This window comes from Tachypleus tridentatus, chromosome 3, assembly GCF_004210375.1.
Source record: "Tachypleus tridentatus isolate NWPU-2018 chromosome 3, ASM421037v1, whole genome shotgun sequence".
Classification (NCBI taxonomy): Eukaryota; Metazoa; Arthropoda; class Merostomata; order Xiphosura; family Limulidae; genus Tachypleus; species Tachypleus tridentatus.
Window position 1 is genome coordinate 20,554,157 of NC_134827.1, and position 22,036 is coordinate 20,576,192.

A 22,036-nucleotide genomic window follows, 5' to 3' on the forward strand; every position below is an offset into this window, starting at 1 on the left:
ATCTTTCAATAGTAAGTATAAACAATAGAAGACTGCTGGTGTTTTATTGTTTGGTAAAAATTGGTACAAAATTAACGTGTATATTTAACCGTTTTATAAGTTTTGTTGTTTAAATGGTAAGATGTTTGAATATTGCATCACGTTTTATAATCTAATTTCATTCTTCGATCGACAATTTTGTTGTTATTAACTAAAGTATCAGTGACGTGTCAGGTACCTTTAGTTTTTCAGTGTAATTAATTCTATTCTCAATGTCTACAGTAAGAATCGGACACGTTACATTAACAAAAGCTTTGCATTTAATGAATAACGCATTGATGATGATCTTCCTATACAGAAATAAAAAGTTTTGGAACGTTTAGTAATTTTTATTTATAAGATTTATATATTTCTTAGTGATCAAATTACTTTCATTGAATTACAGATCAGTCTATATTTAAAATTATTCAAATATTCATTGTACGCTACATTTAAAACAATTTTATAAAGCAAAAATTCTTTAATTATAATTTTTTTAAAGTATTGTTCCAATTTTCAAGTATTAAGCCAATGACTTTTAGCGAGTTATTAGTTCAAAAGCTTGCTGTAATTCGGGATTATACTAACAACGATCACAAAGTCAAGGAATCATAATAGGTATAAAGTTTGTCTTTGAAGCAAGAAATCATTCATTACATTTCGTTACAGATGTAGTGAAACTGGTAACAGTTAATTAAACCTTCTAAAGGTTTTATAGAAGACAGTATTAGGTATATATGGAATGCTGTGAATTATGTGTTTTCTCTTTGCTTTTGGTATAATTTTATAACATAGTATAACTGTTTAAATATTATAAAAATAATTGTTAATCAAACTAATGCATGTAAAATGAAAGTCGTGTCTATTCAGTAGAAGTTACCAAGTAATTATTGCGTTTTCTTTGAGTCTTGTCTTCGAACAACATATCAAATTATGGAAGATTTTCAAACTAATATACACTTATAGTGACATTTCCTCAAATTTTGTAAGTGAAGAGACGATCACAGCATGTTTTTACTTTCAACTGTTCATGTTATAAAAGGATAATAACTTTTTTGTACTTTCGACAATCAGTCGATGTTACGATTATTATCCTTTTGAGGTTTAATTTTTTAAGTAATGATCTTACATTACCATAGAAAATATTCTGATCATATGTTGGACTGATAGGAATGTACTTAAAAATTTTATATCTTTTAATTACATTCATGCCAAACGAAAGGTCATAGGTTGAAGGTGACGACAGTGTCCACTGATCGCCTTCAGACCCATTATGTTCAAGGCCTTGCTCTCTCCATTTCATAAGTCCTTTTCTTCGTCTATTTCTGAAATTCATAAATTCTTATTATACATCTTTAGCTTTGAGAGTAATTTAAAAGTGTTATTGTTTTAATTGATCGACTTGATAACTTGTTTACTGATTTATATCTAATATCACATTTATTGTTAAAATACATAATATTTTCTCCTGTGTAGGTTGTGAATGTTATACACAGGATAGATAGATAGTTGTATAGATTTGGCATTTGGTAACAAACAATAAACGAATCAGACTTTTTATTCTACACCTGTGTATAATATGTAAATGATAAAATATATGAAAAACAGAAATATGAAGGAAAATAAGTTTCTTATGTGAAAGATGTTAAGTTTTAATTTTGTTTGTTGTCATGTACAAGGTTGTACGCTATATTTACTACACATAATGAAACCTGTTTTTATCACTATAGACCATCAGACTGATAATTGAGTTTCTGGGACTTTTAGGTTTTACTTTATGTAAAATAAAATGAATATTTGGTAGACCGAGGATGAATAGAAGTGGTAAAGTAAAACACATAGTATCACATGTGAAGGGATCAGTTATAACTTATCCTTTTATTTTCGTTATCGTCTTGTGATGTTCAGATTTGTGTTCTACTAGTAAGGATTTCATTGCTATTCTGGACCATTAACACAGGATACAATAGAACCTTCATTCAGTTTTGGTATGTATTTTACTTCAAATTATTCCTATCATGAGGTCTGACTAAGAATCAACATTTTGTTGATGTCTTCTCAAGGTCTTTACGAATGTAAGAAGTTGTTTCATGTTTTTCGCCATGTAAACATATATTTATATAAAGTCCCTCAGGTGCTTGTACATAAATCTGAGACACTAAATATGGTGGTATGATACCCATAAAATTATAGCATAAATGACCCATTGCGTACCTTAGTGATTAGCAATAGCTGCAGAAAGAAACGACCAGACAAATGTTTATGTATATTTTATCGTTGTGGATTCGTAGCTGTTGTTTATTCTTTATATTTTATTGAAATATTTCCGAGACATTTTATGTTTATGGCCATTTTGGTCGTTGTTATTGTAATATTAAAAGTCATTCAAATACTCCTAAGTTTATCTAGTTTGTCTACTTTTTTCCTATAGAATTAAGCACCAAGCTATACCACGATTACCGAAACCAGGTTAAAACAGTGTGAATCCGCAGACATACCACATTGTCACCAGGGGTCTTTTGAAAGAGTAATTATAATTTGAAATATTATGATAATTAAATTTTTGTTTTAAAAGCACATTTTAATTGAGGTATAAAAATTACCACTTTGTAAATTATCATAATAAATACAACACCATTACATCATAACTTGATTTAAACAGCCCAAAGACAGTAATCTGAAATTACTAGGTTAAAATAGAAATAGGTAAATGAATTATCCTAAATTTCATGTAAGTAGTGCAAGTTTTTTTTTGTTTTGAATATTATGTAGAAAAAAAATTGTAATGTTTTGTACAGCTACAATAGTGTATAAAAGTAACTCGATATTTTTAGGTTGAGAAGCAAAAAAAACACAAAACATAACAATATACTTTGAAGGAGTTACGTATCACATCGCAATGTATTTGGTTTATTCACGATGTCTCGAAAGAATTATCTCTTACCTGGTATGGAATTGTCCAACACAAGCGAAATGAGTCGACCAACAAATACACTGGTGCTCAAAATAACTGTTATGAGTTGGTTTGCTACGTCATTCCCTAAATAGAACAAAATAAATAATTTAATAACAAGATACATTAAGGTTTACTAACCCATTGTAATATAAAGAACGTTTTAAAAACTGATGATCTGGTTCATTATTAACTAGATAAGTCTCAACCATCTTTTAATGTTATAAGAATCTTCCATTTTGTGTGAGACAAACCGCTGTGAAATATTGTAACACTTTTGGTACTTTGCATGTTTTCTAACTTGTGGAGCATTGAACCGTCTGTATTATTTGACAGGTGATTCAGAAACTGTTTTGAAACTTTCAGAAAATTACCTTCCTCAAACTTCAATCATTCTGATAAGTGTACGTACCTATATCAATAGTACCTGGGTGGCCATTAAACCACTTTGGAATGGTGATCCCCATAGATTAAGATAATCCAAGGATAAAAATATTTCTTGATGAATGAAGGTCGATAAATTGGACATTCCATAATCCAGCTCCTGTTACCATTGCAAGCATAACACATATGATTTTTCCAATAATGGACTCAGGAATAGTGTTTAAAAAAGGCTCCAAACTTCCCCAGAACTGCAAAATTCATCATGGTAACAGCGCTATACTGAATAACTCGTCGACTAGCCACCTATTGGTGTAGAAACCAAGCAAATGAAAAAGTGAAGTGAGTTTCAAGTTTTTGCAATATCAGCGGTTACAATATTTACACAAGTTTAAATTTCTAAAATATTAACAGTTATGTATCATAAGATAATAAATTTAAGTAGTTCATAATATTATGAAAAAACGAAATACAAATGGTATTTAGCTATTTTATAAGGGAACCCTTGATTATACTTTTGTTATTCCGATTCCTCCAATGTTTTGACTGTAAGAAGTCATTTCACCTCCAGACCCCCAAATTCCGGAGATGATACAGGAAATTCCTTCTGCAAATATTCCACAATTTATAGCGCTAGGTAGAGGAGTAGGTGCACAAGCTAGTCGTGCGCATGCGTAGTAATCTCCTACTGATTCCAATACCGATGCTAATGTCCCTGCAAACATACCCAAAACAGCACCGATTCTGACCGTTGGTAAAGCCCACTGTCCTGAAAAACCAAAATCAAAATGTAATTGTCTTTTTTTTTTTCAAACGCAACGTTTTTAAAATACGTATCGACAGATTTAACAAAACAATGTATAGTAGATCTTAAAACTCTTCTATATCTTTCACACTATTACTTTTTATCACTATAATTTTTATTTCAACATAATATATATTTATAAAAGATATAAACAAATTAGTTTTACTATAACTGAACGGATAACAAAGTTGTATAAAAAATAACTGATCAAAAGATAAATTCATAAATTCATAACGTAAATAAAAAAATCTAGATTTTAATGTATATTTTTATAACTCCTTTTCTGGATAAGGAAACCTAAACCAGGAACTGGAGTACATCGTCTGTACATGAAGATCAGTTCTGGCTGGGTTGGTTGATCTCAAAGCTCCTGCAGCAGTTAGTATGAAGCAAATAACCCACGCAGTAACTATGCTGAATAACACCTGGAAGTAGGCTTACAGTTATTTGTTATTCAATATTCAAATGAATTTTCTAATTATTATATATTTGTTCTTTTTCACTTTTGTTATTAATGTTGCAGATAAACCTAAAAGCATTTGTATATTTGCTGTGAGTGTGATGTAGCTGAATTTGGTTTAGTCCTTCGCGCAGTAATAATGCTTACTGAATATATTACAAAGCAAAAAGTTAACAGTTAGTGTGAGGTGGACATTACCTCTTCGGTTAACTAGTAAAAATAATTTAAACATTACAGTTGTAATAATACAAATGCGTGATACCTAAAAATAAAACAAAATTAAAGTTATTCATTTTGAATTGTTGCTGTGATATTTATTTCGTACATTAAACAGAAATATTTATATCATTACTTGGTAGTACTTGTTTCATAATAATTTCGTTGAAGTTTCACTTTGTTTTATCTCATTACTACTAAAGTAACAGTTGGTCATATTTAAATTCATTTTAAGTTTTTTTTCTTATCCTACAGCAAAAATTTCTCACTAACACTCAATTATTTCGATAATGTTTTTAACATTAATCTTTGGTGTGTATTTATTTAAACGCGAAATGTACTTGAACTGTGGTTTAAGTCTTTACTCACTGGAAAAAGCTTGAAAAACGGAATTTGTTTGAACTTCTATCCGCTTTCTCTACTGTAGCTACAACCAGGAATATTAATATTTCCAAGGTATTGGGAAAATAGCACAAGAAGGAAAATTGTTCTGAAAACAAACAAAAGATACAGCTATCTTAATACTGTGTTGTAAGAACACTAAATACTGAACTGAGAAAATCTTTTACAAGGATTTTACATGTGTTTTAAAGGGTGATAATTAACAGAAATTTGATTTTAGCATTTAGTATTCTCAAGGTTAACCTGTTTACAGTGTTACGTGAAGGGCGACTGTATGATTATTTATAACATTGGGCAGTAAATTTCTTTCGCTGTATTTCCTCAAAATCGTATTTTACTTGATTGTACATAAGTCGCTTTCAGAGAAAATTTAGAAGTTTTCTAGTGATGACAGAACTACGATATTTCTTAGGTAATATAAGAAAGTCGTGTAACTACTGCATATCTTGGTACTTCTCTGACGTACTCTACATCATCAGTTGTGTATTAATGTTGGTTCTATTAAACATCAAAACTAAAACAGGATGAACCATATTAACACTTTTCTCAAACGTTTCTGTTTATACAAACAAATCAAATCATTGAATGTCGAAGAAGTATGAAATTTATTCCAAATAAGTTTCCACAATTAATAAGATAAATAAATTACATTATTGACAGCAACAATCTCATAAATATCACGTAAACCATTTTGTAAGTGATTTGAAGGGTTTGTTTGTTTTTGGAATTTCGCACAAAGCTACTCGAGGGCTATCTGTGCTAACCGTCCCTAATTTAGCAGTGTAAGACTAGAGGGAAGGCAGCTAGTCATCACCACCCACCGCCAACTCTTGGGCTACTCTTTTACCAACGAATAGTGGGATTGACCATCACATTATACGCCCCACGGCTGGGAGGGCGAGCATGTTTAGCGCGACGCGGGCGCGAACCCGCGACCGTCGGATTACGAGTCGCATGCCTTACGCGCTTGGCCATGCCAGGCCGATTTGAAGGGAATAATGAAAGTGATCGCATGGATCAAATAATTATTGTAGATATTTTTTAAAAACCTTAATAGAAATGTATCAGACACTTCATTCAGCAACGTAAACAGATTAAGTTCGAGAAAAACGTTTTCTACTTATCTTCCAAAATAAATTAACCTCCAAAAAGACCCTTTTTACTTATTTCCAGAATAATCTCATGATTTATTTATTTAATTTTAGTTTTAGAACACTTCATGTTTCATTTGTTTGCTAAGTCTTAAATAAACAATACAGATCAAATAAAATAAAAAACACGTAAACTATCAATAAGAAAAAAAGACTATTATACAACAAGACTTACATAATTGCTATTCCTCAGTTCTTACTAGCTGTAGAAGCTGCTTCTTCAAAGAGTGAAAGTCCTATCAACGCGATGGTAGGGACGATAACTAAAGGTGTTAACCACGGAAGCATTATTCCAATAACACCTGTGAGTTCAATAACCATTTCAGACATGAAATTTTTAGGTTAATTTTTTAAGTATCAAAATATCCTTAACCATATACGTGTATTTTCTCCAGTTTATTTATTGTAGGACTAACCTATTTTAAACAATTGCACCATTGTACAGTTATCTGTTGTCTGCTTACCCTCGTTCCCACTTATCTCTTTGTCTTTTAAAGATTTGTTCAAATATAAATATCTCTCTATTCAAAGTAAGACACATCCAAAATATCTGATTAGAATTAGCTCATCCGATTTCGTAAGTGAACGAATTTCTGGGTAAAATGATGGGGTGATTATTATATCCTCAAATTTCACTCCGGCCAATTAAAGTGCATTGAACAGTTTAAAAGACTCACACTAGGCATTAAAGTCGCACAGGAAATTACCATAAGGAGAGTAGCTGGATACTGTTTCGCCTATTAAGAAACGGAATTCAACGTAATTGTTTAATAAGAAATATATATTTAAGTAGTTTGTATTTGAATTTTGCGCAAAGATACACGAGGGCTATATGTAAGACCAGGGGGAAGTTAGCTAGTCATCACCACTCATCGACAACCTTTGGGCTACTCTTTTACCAACGAATTATGAAATTAACCGTCACATTATAACCTCCCCATAGCTAAAATGGCGAGCATGATTGGTGTGACGAGAATTTCAACATTACGAGACGAGTATCTTAATCAAGTGGTCATTCCGGGCCTGGATATTTAATTAAGGAAGCACCAATTTTCGGTAAAATTTGTGATGAAGTTGAAATGAAATATCACAACAGAAAAATATTGTACGCTTGTATTTCTAAACCGTTAAACTCTTAAGTTACAATACAACATTTCATAACAACTTCCAGAGCAAGAAATAAAAATAATTTTCTTTTCACAGAGATCAATTCCGAGGATGCTACGAAATTACATCAAATTTTTAAAATACACCTTTTACTTTTCTTGAATGTTTTCTGATATTAAAACAAAGAAAAAGAATATAACAAACTACCAAACAAATGCCCTGGAGTGACATATGATCACATTATGTTCAAGAACTTTTGATAACAGTGAAATAGAAACTCTTTAACACAAGAGATTTTAAAAGGTGGACCTTTCTTTTTTCAATTCGCCCATGAAGAAAGAAGGTCCACCATTCTAAAACGTTCGGGTTATAGGGTTTTCGTTTCATCAATATTAATAGACTTCTGAATACAATAATTCTAACGTTATGGCAAAAAAAAGTATGTAAATTCTCAAAGTTAACTGTTCTGTGTTATTTTTAATACAAGTATAAACTATTGATATACAAAATACTTTTCAGTTTCCTAATAATTTACATTCGCTATTTTCTTTTTTTAATAATATATATCCCAAAGGATATTTAGTTTCTTGGAAAATATAAATCACTCAAACGAAACAAGACAAAACAAATGAGGTAGTTGACACGTTTATTTTATAAACTGGCCCGACATGGCCAGGTGGGTTAAGGCATGCGAGTCGTAATCTGATGGTCGCGGGTTCGCATCCCCGTCGCGCCAAACATGCTCAACCCTTTCAGCCGTGGGGCGATAAATTGTTATGGTCAATCCCACTATTTTTTACTAAAAGAGTATCTCAAGAGTTGGCGGTGGGTAGTAATGACTAGCTGCCTTCCCTCTAGTTTCACACTACAAATTTAGGGACGGCTAGCGCAAATAGCCCTCGAGTAGCCCGCGAAATTGAAAAAATAATTTTATAATCTAACCATGTTTACTCCCAGAAAAACTTTAATTTGAACTTTGTGATTAATTACTAAATATGATGATTCCTTTGTAGAAACTCTTTAGAAAGCTACATGAGTTGGCAACGTTATCCCTAAGTTAAGAAATTAACAATATTAGAGGGAATAAACATTCATATATAAACTGTATCTTTGAGATACCTAATTAATGCGAAAACATGATATCATATGTAAGACAAAGAAAGAAACAACATAAACGCATGATCTCAGCAAATAAATTTATCACTAAGAAGAAGTTGTACTTAGAATTTATTTATTTTTCAAAACAGCACGACATGACCAGCTGGTTAAGGGTCTCGACACGTGATCTGAGGGTCCCGGGTTAGACTCTCCGTCACACCAAACAGGCTCGCTCTTTTAGCCGTAGGGGCGTTATAATTTGTAATCAATCCCACTATGCGTTGGTAAAGGAGCAGCTTAAGAAATATACCAAGATAAACAATTTTAAATGTAATTCATTGAATAATCTGAAGTTTTGGAAACATAAAATATTTTAGACTGTTTATCTTCGGTAGAAGGTCATGTCGTTGATGGAAGATTTAGTGTTTGAAACACTTTCAGGCTTCAACCATCTTTACCGTATTAATAGAAATTATAAAAAGTTTGAAACTTGTTATTTCTGAAATTAAGTGTTTTCTGTTTAAATATAAATATCATGTTATTGTTAATAACGTAAAGGAAGGAGAATTCACAAACTGTAATCATAATTTAATACATCAAATGTTCTACAAAAAATAGCAACAGGAAATAGTCAATACTTAATGCAATGATCGATTATTAATCACTAGATGTCGCTGCAATTTATTTTTCAAGTTTCTTGTATTTCTACAGAATTACCATCTATGCTAGCCACATCACTACTTTTTAACTAACATATAAGTAGATGGCAGAACTCACAACCAACTTTTGAGGTATTTTCCATTAATCAAATAGTACACTTTAATAATCGCTGTTCTATCACACCAAAGATCCCATTGTGTGGAATGCGTTTCTGTAACTACCACATACATACCTTGAATAACTTCAGAGAAGGACAATGTTATATATTAACATTTCTATTGGGAATTACAAGGTAGTAAAATCAGCACATGGAATCATCTTTGGTATAGTACAACTCTGTAGTTATTTTCGTTATTTTGTTTACGTGTGTGTGTGTGTTTCTGACCTTATTTTCTAAGCTGCTCTACACTGATTCCAGTTCTGCTACACTACCTAAAGTGTTTGTTATCGTCTAGGTAAGGTAATGTTAAGCAGAAAAAAGTATCCAAAATCCTACTTTTATAGGCAATATTAAATTTTAAATCTACAATTTTAACAGTAACAACAAAACTAATAAAACTAATTATGATGATAAAAAACACAGTAGACTGCACATTTGTCTGTCATGTTTCTTACTTTGTTTAATTAGATATTTCGAATTGAGCGCGTGTAAATGGAATATTTTGAGTTATGCATTATCATTTATCTCGAATGAGTATCTGATTTATTATTTTAAGTATTACGATTTCATATATACAGTTGTTGTTGGTCTCTTTGTGCTCTGTCTACCACGGGTATTGAAACACGGTTTTTAGCGTTGTAAGTCCGCAAACATGCCGCTGAACCACGAGGGAGCATACATGTAGAACCCATGTCAAATTGTAATTAAATTTTAAGTATTAATTAAATGTAGATATATGTCAAATTTATGATATTTTACAGGAAGAGTAAACGACACATACATACTTCAATATACAAACAATAACACAATTCATAATATCAGTTATTACAAATATTAATTAGAAATGATAATTTATATATAATATTTTACCAAGTTGCAAAGAATAAAGACTCTCCGCTCTAGTCTGAAACTAAATATTTTATCGATGGTTTATGATGAACGAATTAATTTCGAGTCATATCAGTACACTAAATAAACGGGTAGAAGCTAGCTCTCTGTTCTTGGCTGCTTTCACGTGATTTATTAACAGCCGAAGTTATAAAATGTCCTCGTAGAAATACTAACGTCCAAAGTTAATTCAATAAAGTTAGACTGTTTGCGATGTCCGAATTTTATAAATGTTCATGCTCAAATATCTGCAAGGTCCCTATTGATAAGCGTTTATCACACTCATACCTTTTGAGGTTCATAGTATACTAGCTTTATTAAACCAACAATTTCCAATTGTTTTAAACGTGAGGATTTATAAACTACGGAAGATATTCTCAAAGGAACATTTGCCAACGATACTGGTAGTGACGAGAACATTAAATTCGCACACAGTACATCGATGATTCTTACACTCAAGAATCTTTTACAGATTTGGAGAAAAGGCGGACATTTCGAAATACACATTTTATGGTATAAGTTACGTGCATTTTCAAAAATATGTTTAACTACAACAAAGGTAAATTTGAAAATAAATATATAACAGTAAATAAGTAAAAATACAATTTTTTACGCTCATCAAAAACTAAATCTATTTTAGGTTTAAAATTTCCATTCTGAGAGAAAGAGTTTCGTCACTTCTAATGATATAACGTTTATCCATCTACTACTATTTACATAATTTGATTATGTTAATTTCATTATTTGTTGGTAAAGAGTTGCCAAGAGTTGGCGGTGGGCGGTGATGATGACAAACTGCCTTTCTCTCGTGTTACACTACTAAATTAGGGATGGCTAGCACAGATCGCTCTCGTGCAACTTTGCGCGAAATTCAAAAATATTTGAAAGTATAATAATTATATCAAAGGAAATACTTGTGTAAATAATCGTTGAAGATTTTTATCCTTTATTTGAATGTTTAATTAATGCTAAACAATTCATATTACTAAACAAGATTCACATGACGTTAAATGTTCAGAGATATTTATTCCAGTTGGCAACGATACTGGCAGTCACTAGTATTTACAATGCATTGTTTATTCTTACAGTCGAGAATCTTTTCAAGACTTAGAAAAGAGACGTAATTTAACAATACAAGTTAAATACATTTTCAAATATATTTAACTAAAACAACCATCGTTATTAAAATAAATATATAAAAATAAATCAATAAAAAATACACTCTTTAATTATCACCACAAGATACATTTGTTTCTAGGTTAAACGAAATTTAAATTTTGTCACATCTGATGATATTACGTTTTTATAGCTCCTCCTACCTCGTAGCGATACACGAACGTAGCATATGAAACACACGTAGTACACTTTATTCAGTAAACAACTGCGTGAAGATTGGTGGAAACTTTTGTACACAGTTCGACAGTTGTTGTCAACGTATCCTGCCAGTATCTGTATTTATTACTTCAGAAATCCTTCATAAAATATTTAGTAAGCATGGAACAGGATAATCCGGCTTCCGAATTGAAGGTACGTTGATAAAGTTTTATTTATTTATACAAACAAACATATTTATTTCGAATATTAAACCATTACACTATGTGTGTTATACAACGTTGTAAGGCTGTTAAAAAACGAGTCTTACGTATATAATTTTATTCGGTGTATATTCTTGGCAAGAACTAATAAGATGTTATAGATAACTTGAATGTTTATTTCAAACTTTGTTTTCGTTATTTTAAAATGAATAGCATTTTACGAACATCATGTGAATCTTGTTAAGTATTATTGGATGTTTAGTTTTAATTGAAAATTGAAATATACGAAAAACATATTCATGGATTATTTACACAAATGTTACCCTTGATATAATTATTATACTTTCAAATCTCGCTTAAAATTATTTTAGCAATTCAACTAATCTATTAAGGCACACTTAAATGAACTTAAAAATCCAAACGTGAACAAGCCACAAACAAACAAAATCCAAGAACAATCAAAATCAACTACTATTCAAACACCACAAAACACAAACACACAAACAAACTTATATGCTGCAGTAGTCAAGAAAACATCATTCATGCAGGAATAACCATCAACAAGTGATGAAGACATACCTGAAACAACTGAAAACATGCACAAAACCACACCTATGAATATCGAAAACACACTAACCAATGCCATTACTTCGACGTTTTCTGAAATATTGACAAAATACACAAATCCAAATAATGAAAACAACCTAACAGACATAATCATTAAAATAGTTATGAAAAACATCGAGAAATACCTACCACAAATGTTAACATACATCATGAACTCTGTTAATCATGGATAAATTCATAATAATACACATCAACATCCAGGGTGATATTGCTTTCAACACCTCTTCCTGTTAAATTTGTACATCTGATCTTTGGATAAAATCAAATTTAAATAATAATAATTAATAAAATAGTGCTAAATTAAAACAGCCACCTACGTACTAGACTTAAAAAATAATAGAAAAATATAAATGGACATGGCCATTAAAAAACACCAATGTAAAGTTAATATTACTACATATTCATCAGTCAATTCCAACAATGTAAGGGTAGGAGAAAAAGGTCTGGTGTACTTGACCCTCCTGAGTATAAACATATACCCAAACACCAGAGAGAGAGAGCAAGTCAACTGAAAACTACGCCTGTATTTCGATGAAATCAAAAAAGTACAAAAATGACGAGCTATAACTCTGTAAAGAACGTTGATTCAAGAACCGGAAAAAACAGGTTTTGAAAATTTAAAAGTATGAATGCGTAGTAGTACATCTAAATATTATGAACAAGACTATAAATAATTTGTTTGTTTGTTTGTGAAGACGAGAAAAACTTACTTGTACAGAAAAACATATATGTAAAAACGGTTGGTATGGATAGAGAAAGCACTAGAGAGCGAACAACGTTTCGACCTTCTTCGGTCATCACCAGGTTCACAAAAAAAGGAAGAGCTAACTGACCGATAGCTGACCACATGTTTTAAGGCGATTGTGTAACTGAGGGTAGGAATGTAGAGGGCGTGCTTAGATGTTGGATTGTATTTATAAATATTGGTATAAAGGCGTTCCTTTGCATTGGTTTATTTTGGGCTTGAGTTGTTGTACAAGTAAGGCTTCTTTAATTTTATGTTTGTTCATGTTCGTTTCTTTATTAAATGTGTGAGTGTTTTCTGTGGTTATGTTGTGTTTATTTGAGTTGCAGTGTTCGAGGACGTGTGATGGTGACTTTTTGTGTTATTTGAATCTGGTTTCCATTTTCTACTTTTTTAAATCTCTGGTTTAATACAGCATGTCGGTTGATGGGCGAAGTTCATTATTTGTATCTCTAAGTTATTTAGTTCTTTGAATTGCGTGTTCAACAACGCTTAAGTAGTTTTTTCTGTAAATTTTGAATAATTTTTGTGCAATGATTAAAATTTTTGATAGTTTCACCTTTACAAAGTTGTTAGTTGTTGGTGCTTTCAGGTTCTGGGCATGGCGTTTAATGACATACAATACAGTTTACAGTGTTTATTATTCTGTTTATAGTTTTCGTAAGATGTGATAAGATTAGTTTGCAAAATAAAGATACCTCAACTGTTTTATCGCAATTTGTTGATTATTTATATTTTCCAAGAAACTGAATATTTTTCTAGTTACTCTATTTGAAAATCAGCAAAGGTAAGTTAGTAAAGAACCGAATATTATCCCAGATAACAATATTTTCTAAATATTTTGAAAATCAACAACATGTAGTAGTTAGCTTTACGAATCTAGATACTTTTACATTTGCGTAGTGTTGACATTAATTTAGCAATCTGTTAATACGACTGAGAACCTTATCATGTTTATTACATGTCATCATATGTTACCCTAGAGCATTTGTTAGAAACTTTGTTATTTTGCTTTTTTGTTTATTTTAATATCATAAAAACTTCAGTAAAAGATTAAGATATATTTAAAAAAAAATAAATGTACATTTGCAGCGTCATTTGAATTAGTCTGTTTTAAAAATAAATTAGACCAAAATGAATAGTAACAAATATGTATATCTAGTTTTTGAAATTCTCATCTCACACTAGTAACCTACAAAGTTTGTAAGTATTTTCCTATTTCATGGCATGTGTATTTGTATCTGACGTCGCAACAGCATCAACCTATAACTTTTAGCTTTCTTTATTAACGTCATTTTAGAGTCTACTGACTGATAACGCACTACTGCATAGTATTGTAAATGATTTGGTTAATTAGAAATGAGGAGTGTTATGAAGTGTTAAAAGTTGAAACTATGAACAAATTGGGAAAAAAATACAAGTATGATGTTAAGGTTATTTTAATACTTAAATATTAACTTACAAATCAAAAGTTTGTATCTATTTACATTTAAAATGCTGATAATCAAACATTTAAATTGAGTATTATGCCTCCCAAAGAAATGTTAAAACACCTGCTTCAGAAATACAAGCCTGGGATGTATTTGTGTTGTACCTGTTAATTTTAATTTTATCAAATTTTACATTAAAAAATGTAGTACGTTGTAAACATTGCGTTGAATTTGTTAAAAAAAGGGCCACGGTATAAATATTCTCACTTTATTGGCCAGTAGAGGTTTTATTAAATGTTATTATACATTTAAAAAAAACATAAAGTTCGATAAAACATTTGTTTTGAATGCTGGGATGTTTATGTACATACATATTAAAAAGTAGAACAATACAATGAATAACAGGTTTGGCAGAAGACAATGAAAATTTTCTAAGTTTGTTTTACATGTTGAAATTATATCTATTCATTCGTAGGACGAAACAATAATCGCAGAAAATGAAATCCAGATAACAGTCGATGAACCTGAGGTAAGAAACAAATTGATGTAGAGATATTACAAAATAGTACACAAATGGAATAGTTTTTATACAATTTGATTAAATGTCTTAGCTCTAACAGACATTATCAACTATAATAATTCCAAGTTATATTTGACAAGTTTTTCTAATAGCTTATTTGGTTTTTTTGTTTGTTTAAGAAAGAATATTAAAAAAATAATTGAATTAACTTTCAGCCAATCGTATGCTTTCTTCGTAACGAAACGAAAAGACACTCAAGTTAAAGTACTTGGTTTGGTTTGTTTTGAATTTCGCCAAAAGCTACACGAGGGCTATCTGAAAATTAATACAGATAGTTTTTGTAATAAAAATATATTTTAATATATATCAATAACAAAATGTACAATAATTGGTATTACAAATAATTATTAACCTACAGAGATTTTCAAAACTTGCAAATAAAAGCGAGACTTTCAGACCATGATAAAAGAACATAGTTCAAGTTGATGCAGATACGATTCACTTAACATAAAGCTAATTCTTTGTTATTTGCTTTTCACACGTCGAGTTTTTCACCGCTGAGAAATATATAATGTGTAGGTAAAAATAGTTATGTCCGATGTGAATCCCCTGAAGTTAAATGGTTTCTTATATTCAAAATCTATAAACATTCCTGGTGAGATATCTGATGTTATCGATTAGTTAGTGTTAATCACAGTTTTGGTTTACGAGGTTTATATTACACGAACCCAAGCAAAATATTACCATATACTGTCTTATGACGTCAAGCGTTTGTTACATTTATAGGCGTGGTGTGAGTATATGAACAGAACGTTAATGTTAAAGTACACACATTTATTGTTGAATCTTACAGTCGAGAATCATCTACACATTCAGTGAATAGACGGAATTTTGCAATACAGGTTTAACGGTATAAGTTGTGTACATTTTAAATATAAATTTAAATTGGTATACTGTAGTAAATCTCTGACAATAAGTTATAGAAACACAAAATTAGCTTTAAGAAATATGAGTTTCTTTACGTAAAAGTGGTACATATACCCTAAAGTTACTTCAAATCACTTCATTGTCTAAGTTTTAAGGAATCCAATTCATTATTTTACAATAAATAGGAGTGTGTAGTGCAGCCCAAAGACAGGGGTGACATCTTATACACAGTGGATGAAGTTCCTCGTTGGTACCTGTGTTTCGTACTTGGGATCCAGGTGAGAATACGAATTTTAATGTAGTTATCTTATTATGTAGTATTACTTGAATAAATAATATTTAAAGTGATTAAACACATATAAAATCTTATTATATGTTATAATTATTATTCTTCATTAAACAATTCTACATTTATTCATCCTCACAAGACTCACCTGTTGATGATACTCGTCATGTTTAACGATGATGATGAGGTTTATTAACACAAATTATCTAAATATTTCGTATTATGTTTACAGTACCATATGTTATTGATAGCGAATTTCACTCAGTGAATCGTTTATTTCTTTTTCCAATACTGCTTTAAAAGAATATCTCAGCTGTAAATATGATGTTTCTACTGCAACATTTCACTTTAACATTAGTGTTTCCTTGATTAATGCAATTCTTCTTTCCAACATTAACATTGTTTATGTTTCTAAATATAGTTTTAAACAAACTTTATTTTGAAAAATCACTTTCCTCTGTATTCTTACTACCGGTTTCTATATTTTAGTTTTCTGCTTCTTAACTTTACTATAAAATTATGAACCATAAAGAAGTGAAACATTCTACTGTTTCCCGTTACTACAGAGCTTATATTGATCTTTTCTTTGTTTCTCTTTAGTGTTACCAGACTTCACACAAATATTTTTTTAATACAAAACGTTTTACTTTGAGTTTTAATATAGCTTTTTAGTGAAACATCTATCTTTAACTGAAGATATACCAATATTTTGAATTGTTCGTGTTTCTGAAGGTATCTCGTTGAATAATTCTCCTTTGTCAGATAACAGGATATAATTAGTTCTTTGATTTATCGATAGATATATTTATAATGAAATACAAATATCACAAAACATTATCATAGTACGGGCCTTATTCTTTGTTGATGTGAGTTTCTTTGTTTCAACTCATAAAAGCGTGTCATTCACCGAGCTCTCTCAACTATTGCATACACTGTGCACTATTCTAAGTACAATTATTATACTTTATTATTTATTTTACATGTAGTTTCATTAAATGAAGTTTTGTCTATGTTAATTTGTTTGTTTAATTGCGTAAACATTTTTCCAAATGGTGTGTGTTTTCTTATAGCAAAGCCACATCGGGCTATCTGCTGAGCGCACAGGGGAAAATCGATCTCCTGATTGTATCGTTGTAAATCCGAAGACTTACTGCTGTACTAGCGTGGAGATGTTTTCAAATAAACCAGAATTTATTTATCTAGTATGTAAAGCCCCTAAGAAAGCTTAGTTTAAACGCCAATTGTGGAAATGAGAAAATAAGGAAAATTCGAGCAAAGATCACAGAATATACTGCAAATGTTTTATAATTACAGATCTTCAACTGTACTATTTTCGTCGTATTTGTTGAAGATTACGAGTTTCATTCAATCAAAGGATGGTCGACTGTGTTAATGAGATTGAAATAATGTTCTTATATATTCATATAGTTTGTAATAATCCATAAAGGTCTATATTAAGAATGCAATTTTATAAAATATTATAGGCTTAACATAATATCTCATACCAGTGTAACTGATTATTATTATATTTCATGAGCTAGTGAAAGATGGTTAAATTGTATCAGTTAACATTATAAAGCAAACAACCAACGTAACAGTTGCTATTTTAATTATAATGTATATAAATTAATATGTTTATTGTTGCATGATGTTGAAACACCAACGTAAAAATAGTTTAGTTCCCTTTATTAGAGTTTAATTAAAGTACCTTACACTTTTTTTATTGCTAAGAACGGTTATGAAGTAGTATTTGATTGAAATATGAATAAGAAACGGTGTTTATTGGTTTTGTAATAATAGCAATATCTGATGATGTTCGGGTCGACTGTGGCATATTCTTACTTAGTCACACCAAAGCTCTGCATCCAAGAATCTGACCCTGCTAGAGGCTACATAACATCAACATTATTTTTTGTGTCAGGTTTAGGGTCCCTAATCCAGTCAACATTCGGTACAAGGTAAGAGCCTAAGTCATATGTCTAACTTTATAGGCATAAAGTGTGAGACATTTGAAATATCATAAAACTGTAGTTTTCGGAATGATGTCCTTGTTTTGTACTTACACTGACGTATTGAATCGCGAAATTATACAACAACTCTATTTATTAACTTATGTTCAAATATGAAAATGAGAGAAATCCGGCCAATACTTTCTAAAGAAATATAGTTATTTTATGCTACAGAATGTGTTATGTTACAATAAAGTTTTATTAAATTTACTTTAACATTTATGCGCAGTCCTCTGGCAAAGTCCGTTGTTTATCACAGACATTTACAATGCAGATATTTATACGTTTAGTTTATTCAACTATTTTCGGTTTAAGGATCTAGAATTAATACGATCGTGATATCCTCGTGAGTTGATGACCTAGATAAAGTTTTTTGTTTATTTATTTGGAATATCTCGCAAAGCTGCACGAGGGCTATCTTCGCTAAGGTTCCCTATTTCATAAGTGTAAGAGAAAGCACCTAGTCATCTCCACCATTTGCAGATTATTGAGCTATTTTTTATCAACGAATAGTGGAATTGACCGTTACCTTATAGCGCACCTATAGCTGAATAGGGGAGTATATTTGATGTGACGAAGACTCGAACCCGCGACCCTCAGACTGCCAGTCGAGCTCAATATCTAACTGGAAATTCAGTTAACAACAAAAATAGACATTTCAAATGTTGAAAGTGGAGCAGTGGTCTTTTCCAATAATTAAATTTTTTCAGTCAAAAATCTCCAAGTGGCACAGCAGGAAATATATGTATTCGCACCACTAGAAATGAAGTTTCGATACCCGTGGCACGTACAGCACAGATAACCTATTGTGTAACTTTGAACTTCATTCCAAATAAAAAACAAAATTATTGAAAATGTATTGACGAGAAGGTTACTAATTAGGAACAAACACAATAATGGTGTGAAAAATGCTATGAAATATAACAGATGCTTACACAAGCACCTTATTTAACATTTAATTTCCACTACCACGTGCAATAGAAAATTAAAATGCGTTAAAGATATTCGTTGCGAAGACATATATATAAAGACGAGCGTACCGTTTATGAATTTCCACGTTTTGGATTGCTTAAAGAAACGTTAAGATCCTACCATCTACTCTAGATGAAGTATGGTGAGAAACAAAGAAGAATAGAGAGCTTTGAACACGGAATCTTTGAAAACATTGAGAGAAATTCAAACAAAACAAACAAAGCAAAATGTAAAGCTCTAAATTCGTCACATTCTTTAAATTACGCTACATGGTTACTGACAAAATCAATGTCATCTGATAAGACATAATTAGATTAAACTGGTGAAATTCGAAAACCTTTTTGATGTAACGTTTACAAACTGTGTATATGAAACAAGCTGTCTGGTGAAAGGTTAATAGACAAAAATATAGTTTTATATAGAACCCTGAACCTGTTTCAAATCTTTTTCTGTAAATATACTTATGTTAAAGATAGTTTTGATATTGTTTACAGTCGATTGAACTCTCTGTGTAATTATAATCAGAACCGATTTAGTATTTACACGCAAAAACTTATTCAGTGTTTTTACATAGACTTCCGATAATTCAGGGTCCGTCATTTGTCTTTCTGGCTCCGATATTTGGTATTTTGAGTTCAACTCAGTGGAAGTGTCCTAGTGAAGAAGAAGTGTTGTCGACTACAGAAGAAGAGCTACAAGAAATCTGGCAAATCCGAATGAGAGAGGTGAGAAATTATATCAAAACAGGTTTTTTGAAATATTTTGTATCCGACATAAGAAATAAGGAGTTTATTAATTACCGGAAACGTAAAAATAATTACTGTCTTGAAATCCTAAATTATTTATTTCTGATCTGCTACTGAATGAGTATATATATATGCCAAAACGGCTTGTTTGGGTTGAGAAAATATTTTGCATTCGCTCATCTACGTAAAATATTTTCCCAACCCAATCGAGCCGTTTTTGCATATATATTTCTTTACAAGTGGGTTTTCTCGACATTACTGAATGAGTACACCTGGAAGTTAATAAGAATGTTAGTGTTAATGACGGAGATTTGAAGAAACTAGTACAATTCATTATTGTTGTAATAAGAAGTAGTTCAGCATCACAGACTTTACATTCATCAGAGTTGCAGGTTTTTACGCTATGCGTTAACGTAATAAAACTTATCACTAAAATAATATATTATTATATTCATTTCTTTACTCATTAGGCGAAACTATCAATAATTCGGTGGGCAGTAATATTGGCAATCACTTCTATTTTAAATTTACATGTCGTACAGTGTTGATTCTTATGATCGAGAATCTTCTAAAAAATTAGTGACAATACAGGTTATTCGCATTATATATTTAGAAATATATGTTACATGCACTGCAGTAAAACAGTTATAAATGTAAAAGTAAATGTATACCAGTATTTCCTTTATTCGCTTAAAATGCAATAAGTAATGGCCTGGCATGGATACGTGGTTAGGGAGCGTGACTCACAATCTGAGGGATTCAGATTTGAATTCTCATTTCAACAAACATGCTGGTTCCTTCAGCTATTGGATTATTATAATGTGGCAATGAATCCCACTATTCGTAGATAAAAGAGCATCCCAAGGGTTTTCAGTGGGTGGTGATGAATATCGGCCTTCCTTCTTGTCTTTCAAAATTAAATTTATGAAAGCTAGTGCACATAACTTTGGTAGAAATTCAAACGAAACAAACAAAGCAAAATGTAAAGCTCTAAATTCGTCACATTCTGTATTTTTATATATTTTTATATATCAGCGAAATAATTAAGCAGTCTATTAAATAATGAAATAAAATTCCTGTTTAAGTCTCTGTGACGGATTTAAACCCAGATTTAAATATGCATTTCAGATATTTTTTTACTAAATGAAGTTGTTATAAACACTTAAATAATAAATAATAAAATTAGGATTTCCTTTTCAGAGAGAGAGAACGTCTAATTATTATTTTTTTACATTTTTACATTATAATTCCTAAAATAAACCTGAGAGACACTTCACTAATTACTTATATGAAATGAACTATAATATATCTTTGCAGATCTTAAAATATCGTTTTCTTATATTTTCTAGATACAAGGCGCTATCATTGTAGCATCAATCTTTGAAATAGTTATTGGACTTTCAGGGGTAATAGGAATAATACTTCAGTGGTTAACACCATTAGTTATCGTCCCTACCATCTCGTTGATAGGACTTTCACTCTTTGAAGAAGCAGCTTCTACAGCTAGTAAGAACTGGGGAATATCATTTATGTAAGTCTTGTACTACAATGGACTTTTTTTTTATTGATAGTTTACGTATATTAATTTTATTTTATCTGTTATTGTCTATTTAAGACTTAGTAAACACATTAAACATGAAATGTGATAACATTAATTTGTAATAAGTAAATCATGAGAGTATTCTAGTAATAAGTATAAATGGTCGATCTTTTTGGAAGCTAATTTGTTTTTTATAATTTGCAATATAGGAAATTCTTGGATAGTTTTGTTTTGAATTTCGCGCAAAGCTACTCGAAAGCTATTTGCGCTAGCCGTCCCTAATTTAGCAGTGTGAGACTAGAGGAAAGCAGCTAGTCATCACCACCCACCGCCAACTCTTGGGCTACTCTTTCACCAACGAAAAGTGGGATTGACCGTCGCATTATAACGCCGCCACGGC

General features: G+C 30.9%; 2 protein-coding genes and 1 long non-coding RNA gene across 3 annotated transcripts in view; 2 read left to right on the forward strand and 1 right to left on the reverse strand.

The window, feature by feature from the left end:
• The window catches only part of LOC143246503 (uncharacterized), a 272,362-nt gene that overhangs the window by 101,919 nt on the left and 148,407 nt on the right, over positions 1-22,036 (forward strand). The gene's annotated exons all lie outside the window — the stretch shown is intronic.
• Positions 3,563-6,707, reverse strand: LOC143247929 (solute carrier family 23 member 1-like). Its single transcript, XM_076496479.1, has 3 exons — positions 6,587-6,707; positions 3,868-4,121; positions 3,563-3,658 (listed from the first exon to the last, which is right to left on the reverse strand). Exons 1-3 carry the CDS (start codon positions 6,705-6,707, stop codon positions 3,563-3,565), a joined length of 471 nt encoding a protein of 156 aa, XP_076352594.1.
• Positions 11,619-22,036, forward strand: part of LOC143246497 (solute carrier family 23 member 2-like) — a 65,167-nt gene continuing 54,749 nt past the window's right edge. The window contains exons 1-6 of the mRNA XM_076493324.1: positions 11,619-11,826; positions 15,112-15,165; positions 16,269-16,361; positions 18,170-18,327; positions 19,925-20,075; positions 21,446-21,627. Coding sequence (XP_076349439.1) covers positions 11,794-11,826; positions 15,112-15,165; positions 16,269-16,361; positions 18,170-18,327; positions 19,925-20,075; positions 21,446-21,627 — 671 coding nt within the window. The 5' untranslated portion in view covers positions 11,619-11,793. The remainder of the gene's footprint in view (positions 11,827-15,111; positions 15,166-16,268; positions 16,362-18,169; positions 18,328-19,924; positions 20,076-21,445; positions 21,628-22,036) is intronic.